This window comes from Lepus europaeus, chromosome 5, assembly GCF_033115175.1.
Source record: "Lepus europaeus isolate LE1 chromosome 5, mLepTim1.pri, whole genome shotgun sequence".
NCBI lineage: Eukaryota > Metazoa > Chordata > Mammalia > Lagomorpha > Leporidae > Lepus > Lepus europaeus.
In genome coordinates, this window is record NC_084831.1 from 117,494,156 (window position 1) to 117,520,672 (window position 26,517).

The 26,517-nt window shown below is 50.9% G+C and overlaps 1 protein-coding gene and 1 pseudogene across 2 annotated transcripts; both read right to left on the reverse strand.

The window, feature by feature from the left end:
- Window positions 1–117: 117 nt before the first annotated feature.
- On the reverse strand, window positions 118–5,882 carry RFX5 (regulatory factor X5). Of its 2 annotated transcripts, none has more exons than XM_062192248.1 (10): window positions 5,367–5,472; window positions 4,829–4,957; window positions 4,581–4,614; window positions 4,291–4,373; window positions 3,956–4,075; window positions 3,665–3,784; window positions 3,459–3,540; window positions 2,970–3,171; window positions 2,663–2,763; window positions 118–2,517 (listed from the first exon to the last, which is right to left on the reverse strand). In XM_062192248.1, exons 2-10 carry the CDS (start codon window positions 4,942–4,944, stop codon window positions 1,528–1,530), a joined length of 1,848 nt encoding a protein of 615 aa, XP_062048232.1. In that variant the 5' UTR covers window positions 4,945–4,957; window positions 5,367–5,472; the 3' UTR covers window positions 118–1,527. The 2 variants fall into 2 exon arrangements, with proteins under 2 accessions (XP_062048232.1, XP_062048231.1); XM_062192247.1 differs by lacking the exon at window positions 5,367–5,472 and adding an exon at window positions 5,777–5,882 and having other exon boundaries at window positions 119–2,517.
- Window positions 5,883–6,711: 829 nt separating this feature from the next.
- Window positions 6,712–21,332, reverse strand: LOC133760512 (large ribosomal subunit protein uL4B-like; annotated as a pseudogene).
- Between the last annotated feature and the right edge of the window lie 5,185 nt (window positions 21,333–26,517).

Consider the following 26,517-nt stretch of genomic DNA (forward strand, 5'->3'; position numbering starts at 1 on the left):
CTAAGTACATTTTTAAAGAATATATACATGTATGATAATATATACAGCAGTTAATAAAAAATTAAGGACAGTGGTTACCTCTAAGAAGAGGCATGGGAATAGGATAGGGAGGAATGAAAATAAACTCAATGGTATTTCTAATGCTTTAATGTGTAAATTGAGTGATGAGCCATAGGTACTCATTTTATTATGCTTCATAATTTATACACATTACATATTCTTTATAGATATCAAATATTACATATTATAATTTTAAAAACTTTGCTGTGGTGGAAATTCATGAAGTCTCCCTGAAAGAAAAATTTGTATTTCTTGGGAAGAACCAAGATTCCCTGACAGAAGCTACCCTATGTAGAGGACGAAGTGGGTCCTCAATAAGTATCCGTTCACTGCTTTCCCCAAGGATACACCTGGGGGGGGGGGGTCTGGATTCCCTTCCCATCGGTGCTCCCTGAGGTGCAGAACTGTCTCCTTCCATATACTCCTAGTCCAAAGCCCACAGTGCCGGCCAAGCCCTGTTACATGTGTGACAGGATACTGACACCTGGTGGAAACACAATGAATTTAGCAAAATGACTAGCTGGTCAAAGTGGCGATAGGGTGAAAGGTAAGGGAAGCAGGAATGCGGTGAGTGTGAAAATTCTGAATCCAGAAAAGGAGGGAGCTCCATTTCTGAGGTGTAGGTGAAACAAGATTGTCATCTCAAGGAGACTGAAGAGAGTCCCTCAAGGACAGCGAACGCCTGCTCCTGCCTTCTGAGACCCGAGCAAGAGGCGAGGTCATTCCCTGTAACTGCCCCAGGTTCCCATTTAGGCCATCTGCATGCTTCTCAGGAGGCTGCGCCCCCCTTTTCCCTAAAGGAGTAGTCCACATTATAGAACAGGCCAATTGGCATAGATGGTGGCCGCAGTGATTGTGCAGCTGTGGCCTGTGACCCACGTGCAGGGTTTTTTGCTAGGACTGTGGGGAACAAAGAAGCCTTTTCCTTTTTTGGTTGACATGAAGGGAATATGTAATCCTGGGAGTACTGGCAGCCACAAGGTGGCTACAGAAAGAGCAGTGAGAAAACAAATCAGGTATTTAGGGACACGGTCAGCCACTGAATCAAACGCCACTTGGAGCCAGCACTCCCTCTGGCCTTTCCAGGTACATGAGCCAGTAAGTCTTTTTTTTTTAATTTTATTTTAACCCAGTTTGAGTTAGGTTTTCTGTGATTTAAAACCAGAAGATGCCCTAACCTATACATTCATTATACTTACCCATCCCTATCTTCCCACAGGATAGCACAGGGGTCCAGGTAAGAGGTCACTATGGATTTATTGGTTACACTATGAAGTCAAGGTTTCGGGCTGGGAAGGCCAGAGGTGGCAGCCAGGCAGTGTGTGAGGCTGGGCGGCGCCGCTGTCCACGAGAGAACGGACTCCCTTCAGGGCAGAGCAGCCACACAAGAAGCAAGTGCAGAGAAGGGCCTCTACCAGGCGGACAGGCAGGGCTCACGGAAGGACAGGACTCCTCCCCGCACAGCTGTCATGGGGGTGCCTCTTTGGGGTCTTTACGCTCACGGGCCAGGGGTGTTTGGAGCCCGTGCCCCCTGAAGTCTTTAGTGCCCTGTGCTGCGGTGCCTGCTTCTGTCTTCCCCAGCTGAAGAGCCTCCTTTTGGCTCCTGCTGCCCTTGATGACACTGACTTTTGGGGCAGCGAGGGGAGTTTTCTCTTCCGCTTCTTTGGCATGCCGAGAACTGGGGCCCCTTCCTGCTCTGGACACAGTGCCATCTTCCTGACCTTGGGCAAGTGCTGCGCGCTTCTCGGCCCCTCCCGCTGGCCCCGGCCTCTCTGACCCTGACCCTGCCGCGGAGCTGCTTTCCCTTCGGGAGCCCCACGTTTCCCACGGTGACGCCGAGGCCTGGGCAGAGTCCACGGCAGCTGCTGACTTGTCGGGGGTCGAATTCCTTTCCCCACTCCCACCTGACTTTTTCCGAGGGCGCCCCCGCTTCCTTCTGGCATCGCTTGCTGTATCCTCCATGTCCGGCTTTGCTGCTTTAGCTGGTGGGTCCTGCCCACTGGCCTCACTCACGGGTACCTCAGCGGTCCTCTTGCCACCCTTGTCATAGGCTCCGGGGTCACCATAACCCATGACTACCTCTCTGTGCTCTGTGCCCCAGGCCTGAGTGAGTCCCACGGAAGGAGCCTGCCCAGGCCCAGGCGCGGGCAGAGCAGGAACAGTTGGCAAGATCATATTAATGATGGGCACAGCTGCCTGGGGTCCCCCAGGCCTACTGGGCAGGGGCAGTGTAGCCACTTTCAGGGTGCCTGAAGGAAGCTTGGGGGCCAGGATGGGCGAAGAGACTCGGATTGGAGGAATAAGTGAGCGAGGGGCCCGGGGAAGGAGCAAAGGCAGCCGGGCCACCAGGGCATTAACCTGAGGGTTATTGGCTGCTGGGGCCGAGCTCTCAACTACATTCTTCTTCCGCTCTCCACGTCCCGCAGCCCCAGCCCGGGCTTCCAGCTCCTTGGGAGGCTAAAAAGAGGAAACAAGATCATGGTAAGGCACGAAGACTGAATACCAGAGCCAACACAGGTGCCATAAGCAAACATGGGTTGCAGCCTCCAGGGGAAGGGTATGCCAAGCCCCCGGCCCCTGGCAGCCCCATCCATCTCCTTACCTGGGCTGGTCTCTCTGGTTTCTTATGGCCTCCACTCTCCAGGTGCTCTACACCATTCTTGGACTTCGAAGACCGTTCCCTAGGGGCATGTTCCTCTTCTTCTGCACAGGTGCCAGAAGAGGGAGTATAGTGAGGGTGAGGAGGAGGCAGAGGGCTGGAGGAGTGACGGGGAGAGACATGGCCAAGAGGGAGCTCTGAAGCATGTCTTAGGAGGGTGGCCGGGAACAGAAGGCAAGGCCAAGGTGTCACTAACATAGTGTGTGGGCAGGCCTTTGGCGTTGGGAGTGGGAAGGGAGGGTCCACCCACCAGCAAGCCCCATGGCCTTAAGCACATGGGCGTGAGCAGACCGGGCAGAGATGAGATGCTGCTGGAGCAGGAAGCGGGCGACCTCGACGATGGAACTGAAGGAGCGTTTCAGGATTCGTTCTGCCCAGTCACAGGTCAGGGCGCAGGCTGCCTCCACCAGCTCATCTCGAGGTGCAGGGGTGACTTCTGGGCCCATTTCTGGCTACGGTAAGGAAGGACACAGCCATCACACTCCAGGTGTGACCAGGTGACCCTTGCCCCCTCTCTGACATTACTCTTGGCCAAGCTGAGATCTGAGTAGCCTTTACCTATCCCATCCCAGAAACCCACAGATTCCTCTCATGCTCTGCCTCAACCAGAAGGCAGGCAGAAGGTACTAGAAGCTGTGCACATAATGGCCCATGCCGTGTTAGTTCTCAAAACACGCTCCAAGTCCTCAGACTTTCCACCGAGGAGAGAACAGAGCTGGAGGGTCATTTTGTTACTTACGGTCTCAGAACCCTTAAGGTCGAGCCCAGGCAGGGGCGGCATGGACACCAAGGTCTTTCTTCGTATGCCACTGTAGCAGTATCTGATGCAAGTTAAGGTGCAGCCAACGCCTGGTGCGCCTGAAGCCCCTTAGCCAAGCTGGGCTGTTCCCAGGCCCGGTTCTCCTCCCCAGCTGCTCCAGTCCCAATCTCTCCAGTCAAGGATACTTGGACTGGCCCCGGCCACCAAGCCTTCGGGCCTTGATGTCAGGGAAGATCTCTCGGATGATTTTGCCAAAGTTGGCTGTGCTGAGTGGGCGGCAACAGGCAAGACTCTCACAGTACTTCCTGAGCGAGTTGGGGGCAGAGTGGGAAGACACTCAGAGAAGGAGGCTGCGGGTAGGCTCAGAGGGTTCCTGGGAACCGTTTAGGAAGCCAGGTCCTATCAGGGCAAGGAGCTCTCCAGGGGAGGGGGCCAGTCCTATGCCCAGCAGCATACCCCCCTTCCCCTCCACCCACCGATAGGCATCATAAACACTTTGCTTGGGCAGACAGGTGTCCGTGTGCTCCTCCAGGTGGTTCCGGATCCACCTATAGGCATACATGTACTCCTCATTGCTGAGCGTGCTGGGCTCCGAGCTGCAGGAGAAGGAAAAGGGACAGGCATGGCTGAGAACCCAGCACTCAACGCTGGCTCTCCCCAGACATGACTTCAGTAGTCTGGATCCAATCAGTTCAGCCGGGATCCACCTTTCCCTGGTACCTAGCCCTTGATCCTCGACAAAAGTTATGAGTCTTCCTGTCTCAGTGAGCCTTTCTCGCTAAAGAATCGAAAACCCTACCCCCAAGCTTACCTTTTGTCTCCGGTGCTGGGCCCTGAGGGCAGCTGAAGGTAGAGATAGAGCTTGTCGTTGTCTGAGAATTTCTGTACATCTTGCTGGGGGTAGGGTGGGGGGGTGACAGAGGCAGGAGAAATAATAAGGCCAAGCTGGACCTCATATAGGACCCTCTACCCCTTACCACAATGCCTAATTGGCTTAGGGGTAGGACCACAAAGACACCTCACTTTCAAGAATTCATTTGAGGCTGGGAGCCTGCTGCCCACCAATACCAGCTCGCTACTGCCTAGCCCCAACACACTTACCAGGATTCCTTCTACTTTGTTTTGCACGGCCTTGCTGTAGGGAAGAGAGGAAAAGGCTGGAGGTCACACGCGAGGTTTTCCCCCACCCCTCTGTCAGCTTGCTGGGAAGGGAAGAGAACCCAGACACCTGGCAGGTGGTGGACAATCGCTCCCAGAGGCAAGAACGTCACCCTGCTCAGGGGCACTTGGGGAAAGCCAGACAGGTTCTCCACCCCGGTCTGCAACAGGGTTTAGAGATGGGTACTTACGAAATGGTACCTCGGAGCCTCTGGAGAAGGGTGGTAGGCTCCCCAGCCTCAGCTCCACCTGTGGAGGCCCGGCCCCCAGTCTTGGGGCTCTTGGCATCCGGCTCATCTTCAGCCATGCCGGCATGAGGGCTAGGGGCGACAGGGGGGAGAGGGTGGTGAGACTGAACCCATGCTGGCCAGCCCTTGCCCTGGGCACCCCCAGGACGCTCCTGATCTCAACAAAACCCGCAGATCTCCCTGATGGTCTTTCCCTCACCACCTACCTGGCCTTATCCGAAAATTAGAAATCAGTCCATGGCTTCGCCAGGCCCATCTACGTACCTAAAGGGAACTCGGCCATCTCCAGGCTGTCTGCACCCACCTCTCTCAAGTCTCCTAAACCCAGGAGGCCATACGGGAAGAGGCAGGGGGATTGGGAGCTGCCGTTAGAAAGCCACTGTCACTTCTGCCTCTGACCCCAACCTGGCCTCCTCTCCCTCAACAGCAACGAGGACCACACAACAAAGTTCCCTGTTTCTCTCTTGGATACGCTCCTCACCAGCGCGCCGGCTCGGGAGGTTGGAAAGAATCCGGCCTTCCTCTGGCCTTGCGGGCTTGAAAACCAACTGGGCCCAGGTTCCCATGACTCAACCTCGCTCGGCCCGGCCGCCGCTCCCCCCGGCCCCGGCGTCCTCTCCCCCAGCCTCGCGCCCCGCACCGCCCGCCCGGCCGCCGCGCCCCGGGCCCCAGCGGCGGCCGGGCTGGGGGTGGGGTGTGCAGGGCCGCGGAACTCGGGGGCCGGCCGCGGGAAACCCGGGTCCGCGGCACGTGCAGAGGGGCGAAGCAGCTGTTGGAAACACAGCCCGGATCTCTTCCAGCTCTCCGCCCGGCTCACGTCGCCCCTCCCCAGCCCCGGGCCGGCGCCTGCCAACACGCGCCACGATAAAGGTGAGGAGAAAGAGAAACTACCTCGCAGCCACCTTCACTCCAGCCCAGCCCCGCGGTCCCGGCCCGGCGGGCTCGTGCGTTGCTTTATTTTCCTTTTTCTGAATGGTCGCGGCGGCTGCGATCTGCCTAGATACACGGGCTGCCTGCTCCGTCATTGGCCGTCGCTGCCGCCCGGAGACAGGGGGCGCAGGGCGCGCGCCGGTGGCAGCCGAAATCTGCCTGGCAACAGAATCTGATTGGTCAGCAGGGGAGGGAAAATCCAAAGTTGGGCTTATTTGAGTCAAGAGGGGGAAGTCCGGGTTGGGTTTCGGTTAAAACTGGGGTCGGTTGGGACCGTCGGTCCCGAGAGGTTCTTCTCTTAAAGGGACCGCAGGACGGAAGCCCGGGCGCTCGGCTCCCCGCGGAGATTTCGCTTCTGTGGCCGCGTCCTCCCGTGATTCGGTTTTGCCTTCAGCTGTCAGAGCTGCCGGGAGGAAGTAAGCAGTGGAGGGTAACGTAAGTGGGAAAGTATGGGTAGCAGAGACGGACGTTCGCGCTAAGCTCACGCAGCCCCCTGCTGAAGGGAGAGGCGCCGAGCCCTCCCGCACCGCGGCGGCCGCGCCGCGTGAAGCTGCAGCCGCTTCCCCCTTCGTGCCCCCGGGCTCCCCGCGTGTGCATCATTTCCTTGCAAAGGCAGGCCGAAGCATCTGCAGCCCCGCAGTTCTGCACTCAGCCACTGACTGCCGCAGCGGGTGCGGGCTGCCCACGGAAAACTTTTCAGCCCCGCAGAGCGCTGTCCCGGGTGGGGCAGGGGTTCTCAGTCCTCTTCGTTAAGACTTTCTTAGGCACGAATCAAATGAAAGGTAGTGGCCCCTCTGCGCGCACAGACCAAGCTTTTGCATCGCATTTCAGAGAGCTCTCGCTCGCGGGTTGGCGAGCTGTTAAGTGGATGGAGTTTGCTTTGCACGGCAGATGGGTTACTCTTGGAGCTGCATTCGCAGCACGTTCTCCAGGCGCACCACCAACGTGCTATTGAGGAGACGGCGGTGCTGCCAGCTCCTGTGGTACCGGGGGAACCCAGCGGGGGTTAGGATATACTGGCAAGAAGGTTTCCTGATGACACTTAGGTGTTCACTGGGTGTCAGGCACTGCACCAAAGCTCATAGCTGACCATAGCAGCTCTCTGAAGTGGGCACAGTAGGCTAGCTTAAAATTTGCAGGTGACGGGGAATAAATGGGAAGTTTTAGTAAAAGAAAATATATCTTAGCTACGCAAAGGAGATTTTTTAAAAAGTTTTTTTTTTAAAAGATTTTATTTATTTATTTGAGAGGTAGAGTTACAGACAGTGAGAGAGAGAGAGAGAGAGACAGAGAGAAAGGTCTTCCTTCTGTTGGTTCACTCCCCAAATGGCTGCCACGGCCGGATCTGCGCCGATCTGAAGCCAGGAGCCAGGTGCTTCTTCTGGGTCTCCTATGTGCTTGTGGCGGCCCAAGCACTTGGGCCATCTTCCACTGCTTTCCCAGGCCACCGCAGAGAGCAGGATTGGAAGAGGAGCAGCCGGAACTACAACCAGTGCCCATATGGGATGCCAGCACCACAGGCGGAGGATTAACCTACTGTGCCACATCACCAGCCCCTGAAGATTTATTTTATTTATTTGAAAGACAGAGTTGCAGGGAGAGGTAGAGACAGAGAGGTCTTCCGTTCGCTGCTTCACTCCCTAGATGGCCAGAGCTGCTCCAATTCGAAGCCAGGAGGCAGAAGCTTCTTCCAGGTTTCCCACGTGGGTGCAGGGGCCCAAGGACTTGGGCCATCTTCCACTGCTTTCCCAGGCCATAGCAGAGAGCTGGATCGGAAGAGGAGCAGCTGGGACTGGAACCGGTGCCCATATGGGATGCCAGCGCTTCAGGCCAGGGCGTTAACCCGCTGCACCACAGGAGATTATCTTGCTAGCTCACCTAGCAGGGAGCCTGAGTGGGGCAGAAGGCTAGAGATAGGAAAGACAGGCACTGACTTATTTCTTTCAGGCATCAACGCTAAGAGCCAGAGACATAAAGCTGAATCTCAGGTCAGGTCCTTGCCCTGTGAAGTAACAATAAAAATGGTCTGAAATACATCATCATTATAATAGATGCTTCCAGAGAGCGTGAGATGAGCTCTGTGTAATAGAGGTCTCTCCTTTGGGTGGTAAGGGCCTTATACACATTACCTATCTGTCTATCTCATAGCAGGTCTATTAGGTAGGGGCTGTGACTGGTCCCATTTCACAGCCAAAGACTGAGACAATTGGAAAGTTAAAATTAGCCCAAGGTTACACAAATAGTAGGGGATGGAGCCAGGATCTGAATTTAGGCTGTCAGGATCCAGAATTTTTTCTTAGGGACTTTTGCCTCCTGGTGCCTCTGAAAAGCAGATGGGTCACCAGCAGCTCTACTGCAAACGTTCAGCTAGGGTTCTTGTTCTTGCCACGTCGGCTCAGACTGGCCTGGTCTGACCCAGAAATATGGCCTTGGGGCTAAGCTTGTGGCATAGCAGGTAAAGCTGCCACCTTCCATGCCTGCATCCCACATGGACGCTGGTTTGAGACCTCGCTGCTCCACTTCCAATCCAGCTCTCTGCTAATGCACTTGGAAAAGCAATGGAAGATGGTCCAAGTGCTTGTCACCCACATGGGAGATGCAGAGCAAGCTCCTGACTCCTGGCTGTGGCCTGGCATAGCCCTGGCTGTTGCAGCCATCTGGGGATTGAACCAGTAGATGGTAGATCTCTCTGTTACTCCCTCTCTCTGTAACGCTATTAAATAAATAAATAAATCTTTTTTAAAAAATACATTATAAAAAGAATACAATGGCAAGCTATAAATCGGGAGAAGATATTTTCAAGACATGTAACTGACAAAGGACTATTTTCTGGGGTTTATAGAGGTCTCTTACAGGGGCAGGCATTTGGTGCAGTAGTTAGTCTCTGCCAGAGATGCCCACATTCCACATTGGAGCCCCTTCCTCCACTTCTGATCCAGCTAATGCCTACCTTGGGAGGCAGCAGGCGATGGCTCAAGGACTTGGTTTCCTGCCACCCATGCAGGAGACCTGCACTGAGTTCCAGGCTCCTGGCTTCAGCCTGGCTCAGCCCTGGCTGTTGTAGGCATTTGGGGAGCAAACCAGCTGATGAAAGATCTCTCTCTGGTCTGTCTCTGTCTCTCTGCTCTTGAAATGGATGAATAAAACATAATTAATTTAAAATAGACCTCTTACAAATGAAAAGATAAACAACCAAATTTTTAAAATTTGTGATTCATTTTATTTTTCCCCCCAGAAAAAGTTAAGGAATACAAACTTCATACATTTCGTAATTACAACTTTACGAACATAGTGATTCTTCCCACCGTACCCGCCCTCCCACCCACTCTCCCATCCTCTTTCTCCTCCCTCCTATTTCCATTCTTATTTTTTTTTTACTAAGCCCTATTTTTAATTAACTTTATACATATAACTAACTCTATGTTAAGAGTTCAACAAATAATATGGAAAAAAAAAAAAACCAAAAAAACACCTTTCTCAATAGTCCAGACAAGGGCTATTCAAAGTCAGCACTTCTCACAGAGTCAATTTCATTTCTATAGATTTCCTTTTTTTTTTTTTTTTTTTTTTGACAGGCAGAGTGGACAGTGAGAGAGAGAGACAGAGAGAAAGGTCTTCCTTTTTGCCGTTGGTTCAACCTCCAGTGGCCGCTGCGGCCGGCACATCTCGCTGATCCGAAGCCAGGAGCCAGGTGCTTCTCCTGGTCTCCCATGTGGGTGCAGGGCCCAAGCACTTGGGCCATCCTCCACTGTACTCCCGGGCCACAGCAGAGAGCTGGCCTGGAAGAGGGGCAATCGGGACAGACTCTGGCGCCCCGATGGGGACTAGAACCCGGGGTGCTGGCGCTGCAGGCAGAGGATTAGCCTGTTAAGCCACAGCGCCGGCCTGATTCCATATCTTAACTATTGTGAATTGAGCTGCAGTAAACATGGGGGTACAGATAACTCTTTCATGTGCTGATTTCATTTCCCTTGGGTAAATTCCCAGGAGTGGGATAGATGGGTCTATATTCAGATATATTCAGATTTCTGAGGTGTCTCCATACTGTCTTCCACAGTGGCTGTACCAGTTTACATTCCTACCAACAGTGGATTAGGGTACCAAAAAACCCTACATCCTTGCCAGCATTTGTTTGTTGATTTCTATATGAAAGCCATTCTAACAGGGGGAGAGGTAAAACCTCATTGTGGTTTTGATTTGCATTTCCCTGATGGCTAATGATCCTGAGCATTTTTTTTTTTTTTTTGACAGGCAGAGTGGATAGTGAGAGAGAGAGAGACAGAGAGAAAGGTCTTCCTTTTGCCGTTGGTTCACCCTCCAATGGCCGCCGCGGCCAGCACATCTAGCTGATCCGAAGCCAGGAGCCAGGTGCTTCTCCTGGTCTCCCATGCGGGTGCAGGGCCCAAGCACTTGGGCCATCCTCCACTGCACTCCCGGGCCATAGCAGAGAGCTGGCCTGGAAGAGGGGCAACCGGGATAGAATCCGGCGCCCCAACCGGGACTAGAACCCGGTGTGCCGGCGCCACAAGGCGGAGGATTAGCCTGTTAAGCCACGGTGCCGGCCGATCCTGAGCATTTTTTTCATGTGTCTGTTGGCCATTTGGATTTCCTCGTTTGAAAAATGCCTGTTTAAGCCCTTTGCCCATTTCTTAACTGGGTTGTTTGTTTTGTTGTTGAGTTTCTTGATCTCTTTATATATTCTGGTTATTAATCCTTTATCAGTTGTATAGTTTACAAGCAATTTCTCGCATTCTGTCGGTTGCCTCTTCACTTTGCTGAGTGTTTCTTTTGCAGTACAAAAGCTTCTCAATTTGATGTAATCCCATGTGTCAATTTTGGCTTTGATTGCCTGTACCTCTGGTGTCTTTTCCAAGAACTCTTTGCCTATGCCAACACCTTGCAGGGTTTCCCCCGCTTCAGCAAAACTGGAAACAATCCAGAGGTGCATCAGCAGGAATCTGCATTGCGGCATAGTGGGTAAACTGCCATCTACATCACTGGGGTCCCTGTGGGTGCCAGGTCTGCTCCACTTCCCATCCAGCTCCCTCCTAAGGGCCCGGGAAAGCAGAAGATGGTGTGAGTGCTTGAGCCCCTGCATCCATGTGGGAAACCTAGAAGAAGCTTCTGGCTTCAGCTTGGCCCAGCTCCAGCTGTTGTGACCATTTGGGGAATGAACCAGTGGATGGGGGATCTCTCTGTTTCTGCCTCTGTCTTTCCCTCTCTCTCTGTAACTCTGCTTTTCAAATAAATAAGTAAAATTTTTAAAAAAGATTTATTTATTTTACTTGAAAGTCAGAGTTACACACAGAGAGAAGGAGAGACAGAGAGAGAAGTCTTCCATCCACTGGTTCACTCCCCAGATGGCTGCAATGGCCAGAGCTGTGCCGATCCGAAGCTAGGAGCCAGGAGACTCTTCCTGGTCTCCCACGTGGGGGCAGGGGCCCAAGCACTTGGGCCATCTTCCACTGCTTTCCCAGGCCATAGCAGAGAGCTAGATCGGAAGTGGAGTGGCCAAGTCTTGAACTGGCTGCCGGCACTGCAGGCAGCAGCTTTACCTGCTATACCACAGCGACGGCCCCAAGTAAATATATTTTTTTTTGACAGGCAGAGTGGACAGTGAGAGAGAGAGAGACAGAGAGAAAGGTCTTCCTTTGCTGTTGGTTCACCCCCCAATGGCCGTTGCGGCCGGCGCACTGTGGCCGGCGCACCACGCTGATCCGAAGCCAGGAGCCAGGTGCTCCTCCTGGTCTCTCATGTGGGTGCAGGGCCCAAGGACTTGGGCCATCCTCCACTGAACTCCCGGACCACAGCAGAGAGCTGGCTGGAAGAGGAGCAACCAGGACAGAATCCGGCGCCCCGACCGGGACTAGAACCTGGTGTGCCGGCACCACAGGTGGAGGATTAGCCTATTGAGCTGCAGTGCCGGCCCCAAGTAAATATTTTTTTAAAGATATATTTATTTATTTGAAAGTCAGAGTTACACACAGAGAGAAAGAGAGTCAGAGAGAGAGGTCTTCCATCCACTGGTTCACTCTCCAATTGGTCATAATGACTGGAGCTGTGCCAATCCAAAGCCAGGAGCCAGGAGCTTCTTATGGGTCTCCCATGTGGGTGCAGGGGCCCAAGGATTTGAGCCATCTTCTACAGCTTTCCCAGGCCATGGGAGAGAGCTGGATTGGAAGCAGAGCAGCTGGCACTGAACTGCTGAACCGGTGCCCATTTGGGATTCCGGCACTGCAGGTGGTGGCTTTACTCACTATGCCACAGTGCCATCCGCCTAAGTAAATATATAAAAAAAATGTGCATCAACAGTAGCATGGTAGGTTGTGGGAGATTTCATTTGACAGACTGTCAGATAGTGAGAATGAATGAGCCACAGCAGCACATATTCACATGGATGTTTGCAGAACCTGAAAGAACTAAAACAGAAAAAAAGTAGTACAATGAAATTATAAATATTTAGTGTCAAGCAAAACTGAACAATTTATTGATTGCAGATAAATACACAGAAGATTAAAATATTAAGTCATGAGAGACAACAATTATTACCATAAAATTAGGGGCAGAAAAGAGTGGACATTTGTACAGTAGTTAAGGTATTGCTTGGAACATGAACATCCCCCCTCAGCATGCCTGGGTCCAGTCCGGGCTCTGCTTCCGAGTCCAGTTTCCTGTTACTGTGTAACCTGGAAGTCAGCTCAAGTGCTTGGGGGTCCCTGGCACCCACATGAGAGACCTGGATGGAGTTCCAGACTACTGGCTTCAGCTTGGCCCAACCCTGGCTTTTGCGGAGCAAAAATGTATGAGACCTCTGTCTGTCACTCCCTCAATCTTCTCTCTCTCTGCCTTTCAAATAAATTTGATCTTTTTAGATTTATTTTTATTTATTTGAAAGAGTTACACATACGGGGGGGGGGGGGGAGAGATTGAGATTCACTTTCCAATGGCCACAACGGCTGGAGCTGAGCTGATCCGAAGCCAGGAGCTGGGAGCTTCTTCTGGGTCTCCCACATGGGTGCAGGGGCCCAAGGACTTGGGACATCCTCCACTGCTTTCCCAGGCCATAGCAGAGAGCTGGATTGGAAGAGGAGCTACCGGGACTTGAACCAGCACTCATATGGGATGGCGGCACTGCAGGCCAGGGCTTTAACCCACTATGCTGCAGCCCCGGCTCCCAAATAAATTTTAAAAAAGAAAAAGGAAAAGCAAAAATAATTAAGGATGGCAGTTATCTGTGGTAGGCAAGAGGTTTGGGAACAGTTATTCAGTAGCCAATTATAATATTTCCTGAAGCAGCAGTGCAAAAATGGATAGCCAGTCATCTCAATATATTTATCATTTCCTTATTATAAATAAGCTTCCTTTTGTTGTTTTATCATACACTTTTAGCTAATGCCAAGCTTCCCTGTATAGTTGGGCCTGTTTTAGGACTCTTTTTTTTTTTTTTTTATAAAATGTATCTGATGGGCAGAGGGAGAGAGAGAGAGGGAGAGGGAGAGAGCTGGTTCGCTTCCCAGATACAGCAATGGCTCTGGCCCAGGTCCAGATTTTCCATGTGGGTTGCGGGAACCCAGTTACTTGAGTCATCACTACTTCCTGCCAGGATCTGCGTTAGCAGGAAGCTGGAATTGGGAGCAGAGCTGGGGACAATGGAACATGGTGCCTTAACTGCCGTTTTAACCACTGGGTCAAACATTTGTCCCACTGTTCTCTTCTGTTGATTCTACTTGCCTGTATCTCCGCCGTAACACACTGTGGTAACGCATGTCATATATACGGGCATTTCAAAACGTTTATAGGAAATGGAATGAAGGATGAGCTTGTTTTGTTACGAAAAACTTTGAAATCCATGCATAGTGTTTTCATGGTATGCATTTTCCATGGACTTTTTTGAAGATTCCTCATAGGATGTTTTGATAACCGATGCTGAATTTTTTCCATGATTAGTTTTGTTAATTGAAAAGAGTATTTCAGGGGCTAGTGTTGTGGTGTAGTAAGCTAAACCTCTGCCTGTAGTGCCGGCATCCCATATGGGCACCGGCTCATGTCCTGGCTGCTCCTCTTCCCATCCAGCTCCCTGCTAATGTGCCTAAAAAGCAGCAGAGGATAGTGCAAGTGCTTGGGCCCCTGCCATCCACATGGAAGACCCGGAAGAAACTCCTGGCTCCAGGCTTCAGATCAGCCCAACTCCGGTTGTTACGGCCATTTGGAGAGTGAATCAGTGGATGGAAGACCTTTGTCTTTCCTTCTCTTTGTCTGTAATTCTACCTCTCACATAAATAAAGTCTTTTTTTTTTTTTAAAAGAATCATATAAAAAAAAGAATACTTCTCTATATGGAAGATTGTCTTTTTATTTATTTTTTATTTGTTTTAAGATTTATTTATTTTTATTTGAAAGTCAGAGTTACACAGAGAGAGGAGAGGCAGAGAGAGAGAGAGAGAGAGAGAGAGAGAGAGAGAGAGAAGTCTTCCATTCGATGGTTCACTCCCCAGTTGGCTGCAATGGCTGGAGCTGTGCTGATCCAAAGCCAGGAGCCAGGAGCCAGGAGCTTCTTCCGGGTCTTCCACATGGGTGCAGGAGCCCAAGGACTTGGGCCATCTTCTGCTGCTTTCCCAGGCCATAGCAGAGAGCTTGATTGGAAGTGGAGCAGCCAGGTCTTGAACCGGCGCCCACATGGCATGCTGACGCTTCAGGCCAGGGCGTTTACCTGCTGTGCCACAGTGCTGGCCCCAGAAGATTGTATTTTTAAAAGGATTTATGTATTTGTTTGAATGAGAGAGAGAGAGAGAGAGAGAGAGAGAGAGAAAGTAGTACTTCCATCTGCTGGTTCACTCTCCAAATGGCAACAACAGCTGGGGTTGGGTCAGGCCAAAGCCAGGAGCCAAGAGTTCCATCCTGATCTCCCACATGGATGGCAGGAGCCCAAGCACTTGCACCATCCTCTGCTGCCTTTTTAGGCACCTTAGCAGGGAGCTGGATACGAAGTGGAGCAGCCAGGGCTCCAGTTGCACTTTGATATTGGATGCCAGCATTGCAAGCAGCAGCCCAACTCTCCACTCCACAGTGCCGGCCTCAGAAGATTGTATTTTCTAAAGGTGACCAGAAGAAGACTCCTGGTTCCACATGCTATTCCAAATGCTATTCCACATGCTATTACCACTTCCCCATGAGAGGTGGATTCTGGTTCCCGTCGCCTTGCTGGGAAGGCCTTTGTGACTCTCTGAAGGGGTGCTGTGTGCCTTCCTGGTCTAGGTTATGATGGGTGCTACAGCTTCGTCTTCACGCTCTCTGGGGCACCCACTTTCGGAACCCAGAATTTATTTTTTAAAATGGGGCTGGGGAGCCAGTGTTTAGCAGTTAAGACACCAGTTAAGACCCGGATATTCTACATCAGAGTACCTGGCCTCGGTTCTCGGCTCTGGCTGATTCCAGCCTTCCGCCTATGCAGACCATGAGAGGCAGTGGCGATGGCTCAAGTCCCTGGTTCCTACCACCAATGTGGGAGACCTGGATTGAGTTCTCAGCTCCCAGCTTCAGTCCTGGCCAAACCTTGAACACTGCAGTCATTTGGGAAGTAAACCAGCAGATGGGGCTCTGTCTGTTTCTGTCTCTCTGTCTGTCTCTCTCACCCCCCCACCCCGCCCCTGCTTCTCAAATAAATAAACCATTTAAAAGGCATGATTTAAAAAAAATGGGGATGATACCATTTGATTATACATATGACTTGACAAATTACTCTTGTTTTTTAAAAAAAACTTTTTAAAAAATTTATTTGAAAGGTAGACTTACAAAGAGTGAGGGAGAGCCTGGAGCTTCACCTGGGTCTCCCTCATAGGTGTCAGGGGCCCAAGAGCCTGAACCATCATCTGTTGTCTTCCCAGGCACATTAGCAGGAAGCTGGATCAGAAGCAGAGCAGGTGGGTCTCAAAGCAGCACTCCGACATGGAATGTCAGTGTTGCAAGCTGCACAGAACCCGCTGTGCCACAGGGTGGGCCAGACACATTCCTTTTTTTTTTTCTCACTTACCAATTTGATGTCCATATTCCTCAAGGCCTGGGGGTGTTGAGATGTCTTTCAGGCATGAACATCAGCCAATCTGGGAAGGGACTCCCAACAGCATGCCATGGATGGCCAGGCACAAATATTTAGAAAGTTCCCACCTGCTGGTTCACTCCCCAAAGGCCCACAATGGCCAGGACTGGGCAAGGTCAAAGCAGAGAACCAGAAACTCAACTCCACATGGATGTCAGGAACCCAGTTTCCAGATGACAGCATGTGATAGGGGTGGTCCTGCTGAGAGAACCAGCGACAGGGTGAACATCTCCCAGTACTCGTGGCCTTTGTCCTGAGGAGCTGAGGCTACAGCTTTTCTGGGGATGTCCCTGAACACAGCAAACTCTAGAGCCTTCCATGTGACCTCATAGGCCACACGTGGAGCTGGCCATGGTGCTGTCACAAGTCTCTGATAGCCTAGACGTCTCCCAGGGCATATCAGCTTGACTATTCTGGCTCATCTCTCCGGTGCTGGGGCCAGGGCTCAGTTCTCTGTAAGCGCAGCAGAGAGAGGGGTCAGAGTAGGTGTGGCAGAAGTGCCACACATTGCTGCTGTCTGGGTTGTCTGTGACAGAAAGGCCTCTCTTGTTTTCACAGCGTCTCTTTCAGTGAGGTGGGGTTGGATGGAGTGAGATGAAGCCAAGATCAGGATAAAAGTGAATGGGATTTTATTTTTATTTTAAAGATTTATTGATTTACTTGAAAGGCAGAGTGAAAGAGAGAGAGAGAGAAAGATCTTCCATCCTCTTGGTTCACTTCCCAAACAGCTGCAGAAGCCGGGAGCCCAGAACTCCATGTGGGCCTCCCATGTGGCAGGGGCCCAGGTTCTTGGGCCATCTTCTGCAGCTTTCCCAGGCAGACTGGCAGGGAGCTGGGTCAGCAGTGGAGCAGCTGGATTTGAACTAGCGCTCTGATATGGAATGCCAGCATTGCAAGTGGTGACTTAATCCGTGACACCCCAGCTCTGGCCCCTATTTTTATTTTTTAAAAAGATCTCTTGGGGCCAACACTGTGGTGTAGCAGGTAAAACTGTCGCCTACAGTGTTGGCATCCCACATGGGTGCCAGTTTGAGTCTCGGCTGCTCCACTTCCAATCCAGTTCTCTGTTATGGCCTGGGAAGGCAGTGGAAGATGGCCCAAGTCCTTGGGCCCCTGCACCCACGTGGGAGACCCAGAAGAAGCTCCTGGCTCCTGCCTTTGGATTGGCACAGCTCTATCTATTGCAGCCATCTGGGGACTGAGCTAGCGGATGGAAGACCTCTCTCTCTGTCTGCCTCTGCCTCTCTGTAACTCTGCCTTTCAAATAAATAAAATAAATCTTTAAAAAATCTATTTATGGCCAGCGCCGTGGCTTAACAGGCTAATCCTCCGCCTTGCGGCGCCGGCACACCGGGTTCTAGTCCCGGTTGGGGCACTGGATTCTATCCCAGTTGCCCCTCTTCCAGGCCAGCTCTCTGCTATGGCCCAGGAAGGCAGTGGAGGATGGCCCAAGTGCTTAGGCCCTGCACCCGCATGGGAGACCAGGAGAAGCACCTGGCTCCTGGCTTCGGATCAGCGAGATGCGCCGGCCGCAGCGGCCATTGGAGGGTGAACCAACGGCAAAAAGGAAGACCTTTCTCTCTGTCTCTCTCTCTCTCATTATCCACTCTGCCTGTAAAAAAAAAAATCTATTTATTTATTTGAAAGACAGAGAGAGCCATCTTCCATCTGCTGATTCACTCCCCAAATGCCCACAATAGCCAGAGCTAGGACAGGTCTAAGCCAGGATCTGGGAACTCCATCCAGGTCTCCAATGTGGGCGGCAAAATCCAAGTACTTGCAGCATCATCTGCTGCTCTCAGGTGCATTAGCAGGAAACTGGATAGGAAATGCAGAGTAGCTGGGACTCGAACCAGGCACTCTGATATGATTTGCAGGCATCCCAAGAGGCAGCTCAACCTGCTGCACCACAATCTGTCCCAGATTTTATTTCTAAAGTTTTTATTATGGAAAAATTCTTTTTTAAAAATAAGTTCTATTGTTTATATTTAAGGCAAGGGTGATATTACAGGATATATATATATATATATATGTAATAAAAAATGGGCTGTAGCAAAGCAAATCAACATCTTTGTTGACTTATAATCATTAGCTATCTTTTTGGTTTTGTGACAAGAAAAATGAAACTCTATGAGAAGAGGGCAGGCACTTGGCCAGTGGTTAAGATGCCTGCATCCCACATCGGAGTGCCTGGCTTTGATTCCTGGCTCCAGGTTCATGCCAGTGCAGACCCTGGGAGGCAGTGATGATGGCCCCCAGTAACTGGGTCCCCGTTACCCACGTGGCAGACTTGGTCTGAGTTCCTGGCTCCTGGCTTCAGGCCTGGCCCAGTCCAACATGTTGCAAGCATTTGAGGGATGAACTAGAAGACGAGTTCTTCTCTTTCTCCATTTGCCTCACAAATAAATAACACTTAATAAATAAAACATGTTAAAAACTATAAAAAAAATTTCAAACGAACAAAAGGATAAGGAAAAATATAATTAGCTCCTGTAAGTGAGTACACACAGCCATCTCCTGCTTTAACAATTTCAACATCTGATCATCTTGTTGTGTCTATACCTTCCCTGCACTCCAATGCACTCTAAGTTACAGTGTGGAGACATTTACTGTACTGTTTCACTTAATACTTCAGTATTTACAGTAAGTATGGCATTGTGACTAAACAATAAGGAATTTCTTTTTTTTTTTCCCCCCACAGGCAGAGTGGACAGTGAGAGAGACAGAGAGAAAGGTCTTCCTTTGCCATTGGTTCACCCGCGGCTGGCGCACTGCGGCCGGCGCACGGCGCTGATCCGAAGCCAGGAGCCAGGTGCTTCTCCTGGTCTCCCATGCAGGTGCAGGACCCAAGGACTTGGGCCATCCTCCACTGCACTCCCGGGTCACAGCAGAGAGCTGGACTGGAAGAGGAGCAACCGGGACAGAATCCGGTGCCCCGACCAGGACTAGAACCCGGGGTGCCGGTGCTGCAGGCGCAGGTGGAGGATTAGCCTGTTGAGCCACGGTGCCGGCCAGGAATTTCTTTTAATATTACCCCAATGCCATTATCACATCTAAAAGATTGAAAATAGGGGAGGGAGGTTAGCCTGGCAGTTGCGATGTCAGTTAAGACCTGCCACGTCCCAGAGTGGAATACCTGGGTTTGATACAGGGCTCCTGCTCCGTTCCAGCTCTGGCTAATCCAGAGCCTGGCAGGCAGTGGTGATGGCTCAGGCAATTGGGTTCCTGCCTCCCACATGAACTGGGTTTCTAGCTCCCAGCTTTGACCCTGCCCAGTCCCCGCCACTGTGGGCTTTAGGGAAGTAAACCAGCAGGTGGGTTCCCTCTCTCTCTCTCTCTCTCTCTCTCTCTGTGTGTGTGTGTGTTTACCTGTCTGCTTCTCAAATAAATTTAAAAAAATTAAAAATAAAAATAATTTCTTATTATCATCAAGCATCCAGACAGTGTTCAAATTTCTCTGGTTTTCCTAAAAGAATTTTCATTGGTAGGTAGAAATCAGGATCAAACAAAAATGACACATTGCATTTCACTAACATGTTTCTTTTCTTTCTTTTTTCTTTTCTTTTATTTTCTCACTGTCTCTCTGGCAGTCCTTTATTCAAAATAAGCTGTCCCGGAGGATTTGACCCTCACGGGATAAACAGGTTAAGCGTCTCTGCAGGGGACCTCTCTTCCGTGGCAGGCTTCTCCGCTGTGTCTCCGTGGGCGCAGCCGCTCACGGCTTCCTCTGCACCGTGGCGCCAACTGCCTGCCTTCCTTTCCACACTATCACCAGCCTCTTGCCTGCAACCCCCTTCTGGCCTCATGGGGATGCTGGTGCTGATGCTGCCTCTGCCCCCTTAGTCTGTGACCCTGGCCTGGTGAAGAATGGTGATGCGGTGCATGGTCTTGGCATCAGGGTGCAGCTTCAGCACGATGCTGAAGTTCTTTTTTTTTTTTTTTTTTTTTTTGACAAATAGACAAATAGACAGTGAGAAAGAGAGACAGAGAGAAAGGTCTTCCTTCTGTTGGTTCACCCCCCAAATGGCCGCTACGGCCGGAGCTACGCCAATCCGAAGCCAGGAGCCAGGTGTTTCCTCCTGGTCTCCCATGTGGGTGCAGGGCCCAAGTGCCTGGGCCATCCTCCACTGCCTTCCCAGGCCACAGCAGAGAGCTGGACTGGAAGAGGACAGAATCCGGCACCCCAACTGGGACTAGAACCCGGGGTGCCAGCGCCACAGGCGGAGGATTAGCCAAGTGAGCCGCGGCGCTGGCCTACATAGACGTTTTTGATGTCCTCCCAGGCATTAAGTTTCTTTCTTTCTTTCTTTCTTTTTTTTTTTTTTTGACAGGCAGAGTGGACAGTGAGAGAGACAGAGAGAGAAAGGTCTTCCTTTTTGCTGTTGGTTCACCCTCCAATGGCCACCGCAGTTGGCGCGCTGCTGCCGGCGCACCGCGCTGATCCGATGGCAGGAGCCAGGTGCTTATCCTGGTCTCCCATGGGGTACAGGGCCCAAGTACTTGGGCCATCCTCCACTGCACTCCCTAGCCACAGCAGAGAGCTGGCCTGGAAGAGGGGCAACCGGGTTAGAATCCGGTACCCCGACCGGGACTAGAACCCGGAGTGCCGGCGCCGCAAGGCGGAGGATTAGCCTAGTGAGCCGTGGCGCCGGCCGGCATTAAGTTTCTTAAGAAGCAAAACAGCCTCGTTGGTCTTCTGGTAGCGTTTAACCTCATCTTTGCCCACCAGGAAGTTCAGGCACTTCCTCAATACGAGGCCCTGTGGATGTGACCAGTGCTGGCAAGGCTGGCACAGCCAGGGCAGAGCAGACGGAGGGATGCTTTGGGGCCCTGTTCACTCTACCGGGCCAATGGCTCCAGGTTTCGGTTGGTGCAAGCAAGAGGCCTCCTCGGCACATAGTCCCAGAAGCACCTTGGCCAGACTGGTGAATCCCATCACCTTGAACTCAGAGAACTGGCGCCACGGCTCAGCCAGTGCCCCAGGACTCAGCACGGGGCGATGACCTGCTAATTTGTGGGCAGCACAGGGCTTGCCTGTTGTTTTGTGCAGGTTGGTGTGAACAAAGTTCACAGTATCTGGTCCAGTGGGAGCCCCGAGCATAGCAGGCAAAGTGACCTTTTTGCAGATGACTCCCCCTCTCTGGGAGTACCGGTGGTGAGTAGAGACGCCATACTTCTCAGCCTGGCGGCTCCCACAGGAAGTATATGGATGAGTTTCGGGAAGTCTTTCTCATCCATAGCCTCTCTCCGTCTCTTTCAATCTATTTGTTGAGGAAACAGGTCATTTGCCTTTTAGCGCGTTCACCACATACTGTATTTTTACTATTGCATCTTTATTGTGCTTTTACCCTCGTTTTTCTGCCCCCACTGCCTTGTATTTCTGTATACGGATTGTGAGATCCAGAGACTTGAGCAGATTCATTCTGGGTCTTTGACAGGAATACCTCCTAGAGGATGCTTTGGACTTCCTGTTGTGTCTCAGGACGCACACAGTGTCTGGGTGACTTGTGCTGGAAGGCTGATCGGAGGGCTCAGGTTGTGCCAGTCTAGCTGCTAGAAGGCTTCAGGTCAGGCTTTTTTTTTTTTTTTTAATATTTATTTATTTGAGAGAGAGGGAGAGGTAGAGAGAAAGACAGAAGATTTTCCCTGGCCAGTGCTGTGGTACAGCAGGTTAAGTTACCATCCCACATGGGCGCCAGTTTGAGTCCTGGCTGCTCCACTTCTGATCCAACTCCCTGCTAATGAGCCTGAGAAACCAGCAGAGAATGGCCCAAGTCCTTGGGCCCCTGAATTCACTTGGGAGACCTGGAAGAAGCCCCCGGCTCCTGCCTTCCATCTGGCCCAGCCCTGGCTGTTATAGCTATTTGGGGAGTAAACCAGTGGGTGGAAGACTTCTCTCTCAGCCTCTGCCTCTCCCTCTCTGTAACTCTACCTTTCAAATAAACAAATCTTTTAAAAAAATCATCTTCCGTCTGCTGGTTCACTTTTTAAAGATTTATTTGAAAGACAGAGTTACAGCAAAAGGTAAAGCCAGAGATAAGTCTTCCATTCTGCTGGTTCACTCCCCAAATGACAGCAACAGCCAGAGCTGAGCTGATCTGAAGCCAGGAGCCAGGAGCTTCTTCCCGGTCTTCCACGCGGGTGCAGGGGCCCAAGGACTTGGACCATCTTGCCTGCAAGTGAAGCATCCGGGACTGAAACCAGCACCCATATGGGATGCCGGCACGGTAGGCTGGGGCTTTAACCTGCTGTGCCACAGTGCCAGCCCCTACTACGTTTTAGATTGTAATATATTTGATGCATTTCAACCCCTTTCAGTTATTACTTTTTTAATATTCATATTATTCCATCTTCGGCCAGCAGATACTTTTTAAAGTTGATGCTACACAGAACCAGGGGCCGTCTGGTGTCTGGTTTCAGCCTGGCCCAGACCCTGCTGTTGTACACATTTAGGAAGTGAACCAGTAGATGGGAGACCCCTCTGCCCATCTGCATCTAAGCAGATGCTCTTTTTAAGTTTTAAGTTGACTCCTGAACTACTTTTTATTTTGAGATAGTTGTGATAAATGATGCAGAGAGATCTCATGTACCTTTTACCTAGTGGCACGTCGTGTGTAATCATAGTACAATATAACTACCAGGAAATTGGCAGTGATACAACCACCAAACTTCCTTGGATTTCCCCAGTTTTATACCTATTCATTTGTTTGCATATAAGTTTAGGTCTTTGTAGTTTGTTTGTTTTTAAATAAGGATTTATTTATTTAGTTGAAAGGCAAGGCCGGCGCCGTGGCTTAACAGGCTAATCCTCCGCCTTGCGGCGCCGGCACACCGGGTTCTAGTCCCGGTTGAGGCGCTGGATTCTATCCCGGTTGCCCCTCTTCCAGGCCAGCTCTCTGCTATGGCCTGGGAAGGCAGTGGAGGATGGCCCAAGTGCTTGGGCCCTGCACCCACATGGGAGACCAGGAGAAGCACCTGGCTCCTGGCTTTGGATCAGTGAGATGCGCTGGCCACAGCAGCCATTGGAGGGTGAACCAACGGCAAAAAGGAAGACCTTTCTCTCTGTCTCTGTCTCTGTCTCACTATCCACTCTGCCTGTAAAAAAAAAAAAAAAAAAAGGCAAACACAGAGAGAGATCTTTCATCTACTGGTTCACTCCCCTAAATGGCGCAACAGCTAGGGCGGGGCTAGGCTAGGAGCCTGGAAATCCATCTGTGTCTCCTATGTGGGTGGCAGGGGCCCAAGCACTTGGGCCATCTTCTGCTGTTTTCCCAGGCACATTAGTGGGGAGTGGGGTTGGAATTGGAGTAGCTGGGATTCGAACTGGTGCCCCTATGGTTTGCCAGCATTGCAGGCAGCAACTTAAGCTGCTGCATTTGGCCACAGTGCCAGCTCCTGTGTATGTTTTTAAAAAGCATTTATTTATTTGAAAAGTAGAAAGAGACCATCCATCCACTGGTTCATTCCCCAAATGTCTGCAACAGCTGAAGCCAGGAGCCTGGAACTCCATCCAGGTCTCCCACGTGGGTGGCAGGGACCCAGCTACTTGGGTCATGAAACCTGCATTCCCATGTGCATTAGCGCATTAGAGTTGGATCAGAAATGGAACAGCTGGGACTGAAATCTGCACTCTGATATGGGATGCCAGGATCGTAAGCAGTGGCTTACCCAGCTGTACCATAACACTGGCCCCTGGTTCTGTGTAGTTTTCTCACATTGTAGGTTTGAGGAACCACCCAGGTGAAGACACAGAGCAATTTCTTGATTACAAGGATTCCTCATGCTACCCTTTGTAGCCACATTGGCCTCCTCCACCTCTCTCCCGTTCCTAATCCTGGCAACAACTAATCATTTCTCCAGTTCTATGAATTTGTCATTTCAGGGATGTTATATGGGGTGGATGTTTGGCACAGAGGTTAAGACGCCGCTTGAGATGCCTGCATCCCATGTCAGAGTGCCTCGGTTTGAGTCCCAGCTCTGCTCCTGACCCCAGTTTTGCTAATGTGTACCATGGCCCGAGGACTTGGGTCCTTGCTACCCAAGTGAGAGACCTGGTTTGAGTTCTGGGTGCCTGGTTTCAGCCTACCCCCGACCCTGCTGTTGTGCACATTTAGGAGTGAACCAGTGGATGGGAGACCTCTCTGCCCATCTGCTCTCTGTCTCTTCCCCTCTCTCTGTTACTCTGCATTTTACATACATTTAAAAAATGTAAAAAGTTATATAGGCCGGCGCCGTGGCTTAACAGGCTAATCCTCCACCTTGCGGCGCCGGCACACCGGGTTCTAGTCCCGGTCGGGGCACTGGATTCTGTCCCGGTTGCCCCTCTTCCAGGCCAGCTCTCTGCTGTGGCCAGGGAGTGCAGTGGAGGATGGCCCAAGTTCTTGGGCCCTGCACCCCATGGGAGACCAGGAGAAGCACCTGGCTCCTGCCATCGGATCAGCGCGATGCGCCGGCAGCAGCGCGCCTACCGCGGCGGCCATTGGAGGGTGAACCAATGGCAAAAAGGAAGACCTTTCTCTCTGTCTCCCTCTACTGTCCACTCTGCCTGTCCAAAAAAAAAAAAAAAAAGTTATATAAATCAAATCTTATTGTATGTGACACTTTGAGACTCATTTTTAATTTTTTTAGATTTTTATTTATTTGGAAGGAAGAGTGATAGAGACAGATTTTCTTTTTCTTTTTTAAAGAAAACTTTTATTTAATAAATATAAATTTCAAAAGTACAACTTTTGGATTATAGCAGTTTTTCCCCCCAGAACCACCCTTCCACCCTCAAACCATCCCATCTCCTACTCCCTCTCCCATCCCATTCTTCATTAAGATTCATTTTTAATTATCTTTATATACAGAAGATCAACTTAGTATAGACTAAGTAAAGATTTCAAGAGGTTGCACCTACACAGACACACAAAGTAGAAAGCACTGTTTGAAGACTAGTTTTACTGCTAATTTTCATAGTACAACACAATAAGGACAGAGATCCTACATGGAGAGTAAGTGACAGTAACTCCTGTTGTTGATTTATTTATTTTTATTTTTAATTAATTATTTTTTTATTAGACAGGCAGAGTTAGACAGTGAGAGAGAGAAACAGAGAGAAAGGTCTTCCTACCATTGATTCACCCCCCAAATGGCCGCCACGGCCGGCGCTGTGCCAATCCGAAGCCAGGAGCCAGTTGCTTCCTCCTGGTCTCCCACACGGGTGCAGGGGCCCAAGCACTTGGGCCATCCTCCACTGCACTCCCTGGCCACAGCAGAGAGCTGGCCTGGAAGAGGGGCAACCAGGACAGGATCGGTGCCCCGACCGGGACTAGAACCCGGTGTGCCGGCGCCGCAAGGCAGAGGATTAGCCTAGTGAGCCGCAGCGCCAGCCGATTTCATTTTTTTTTTAACCGCTGTGTAGTATTCTATAGAGTACGTATCCCATAATTTCTTTATCTAGTCTTCTGTTGATGGGCATTTAGGTTGATTCCATGTCTTAGCTATTGTGAATTGAGATGCAATAATTCTGAGATACAGATAGCTCTTTTATTTGCCAATTTAATTTCCCCTGGGTAAATTCCGAGGAGTGGGATGGCTGGGTTGTGTGGTAGGGCTATATTCAGGTTTCTGAGGATTCTCCAAACTGTCTTCCATAGTGGCTTTACCAGTTTGCATTCCCACCAACAGTGGATTAGTGTGCCTTTTCCCCCACATCCTCGCCAGCATCTATTGTTTGCCAATTTCTGTATGTAAGTCATTCTAACCGGGGTGAGGTGAAACCTCATTGTGGTTTTGATTCACATTTCCCTGATGGCTAGTGATCCTGAACATTTTTTCATGTGTCTGTTGGCCATTTGGATTTCCTCTTTTGAAAAATGTCTGTTTAGGACATTGGCCCAGAGAGAGATTTTCTATTCACTGGTTTGCTTCCCAAATTCCTGCAACATCCAGGGCTGGGCCAGACCCAAGCCAAGAGCCAGGAACTCTGAGTCTCCCACATGAGTGACAGAGTACTTGGGCCATCATCTCTGCCTGCCAGGGTCTGCATTAGCAGGAAGTTGGATCAGAAGTGGAGCCAGGACTCATGCCCAGGCACTCTTGATACAGGTTGTGGACATCCCAAACAGCAACTTGGCCACTGCCCTACAATGCCTTCCCTAGATGGACTTTTTCCACATAGCACAATTCCCTTGAGATCTGTACCAGTTGTGTGTATCGGTCACGTGCCTTTTCCTTGCTGAGTGGTGTTCCACAATGCGGATGTACCACAGTTTGTTTAACTATCCACTCACTGAAGGGCATGTGGGTGGTCTCCAGTTTTGGGTTATTGCCAGTTAAGCTGCTGTGAATAGGAGTGTACAGGCTTTGGTGCAAACCTATATTTTCAGTTCTCAGGGACAAATGGCAGGAGAGTGAAGTAACACCTTGACAGTAGGGACTCCATTTTGAAGCACCTGAGACTCCATCTTGAGAAAGCAACCCCCACCCCCACCCCATCCCCCGTGAGACTCTGGTCTGAAACTATGATCTATGAGCTAAAACACCTGGTCAATAGCTGTCCACTACATCACACCTGGCAACCTGCATCACACATGGCAGAGCATAGAAACCCCCTAGCATGATTG

Coding starts and splice junctions, on each gene's coding strand:
- RFX5 (XM_062192248.1), bottom strand. CDS start 4,944: ATGGCTGAAGATGAGCCGGATGCCAAGAGCCCCAAGACTGGGGGCCGG. Junction 4,076..4,290: donor CCCAGCACCGGAGACAAAAG/GTAAGCTTGGGG, acceptor CTTCTCCTGCAG/CTCGGAGCCCAGCACGCTCA. Junction 2,518..2,662: donor AACCAGAGAGACCAGCCCAG/GTAAGGAGATGG, acceptor TCCTCTTTTTAG/CCTCCCAAGGAGCTGGAAGC.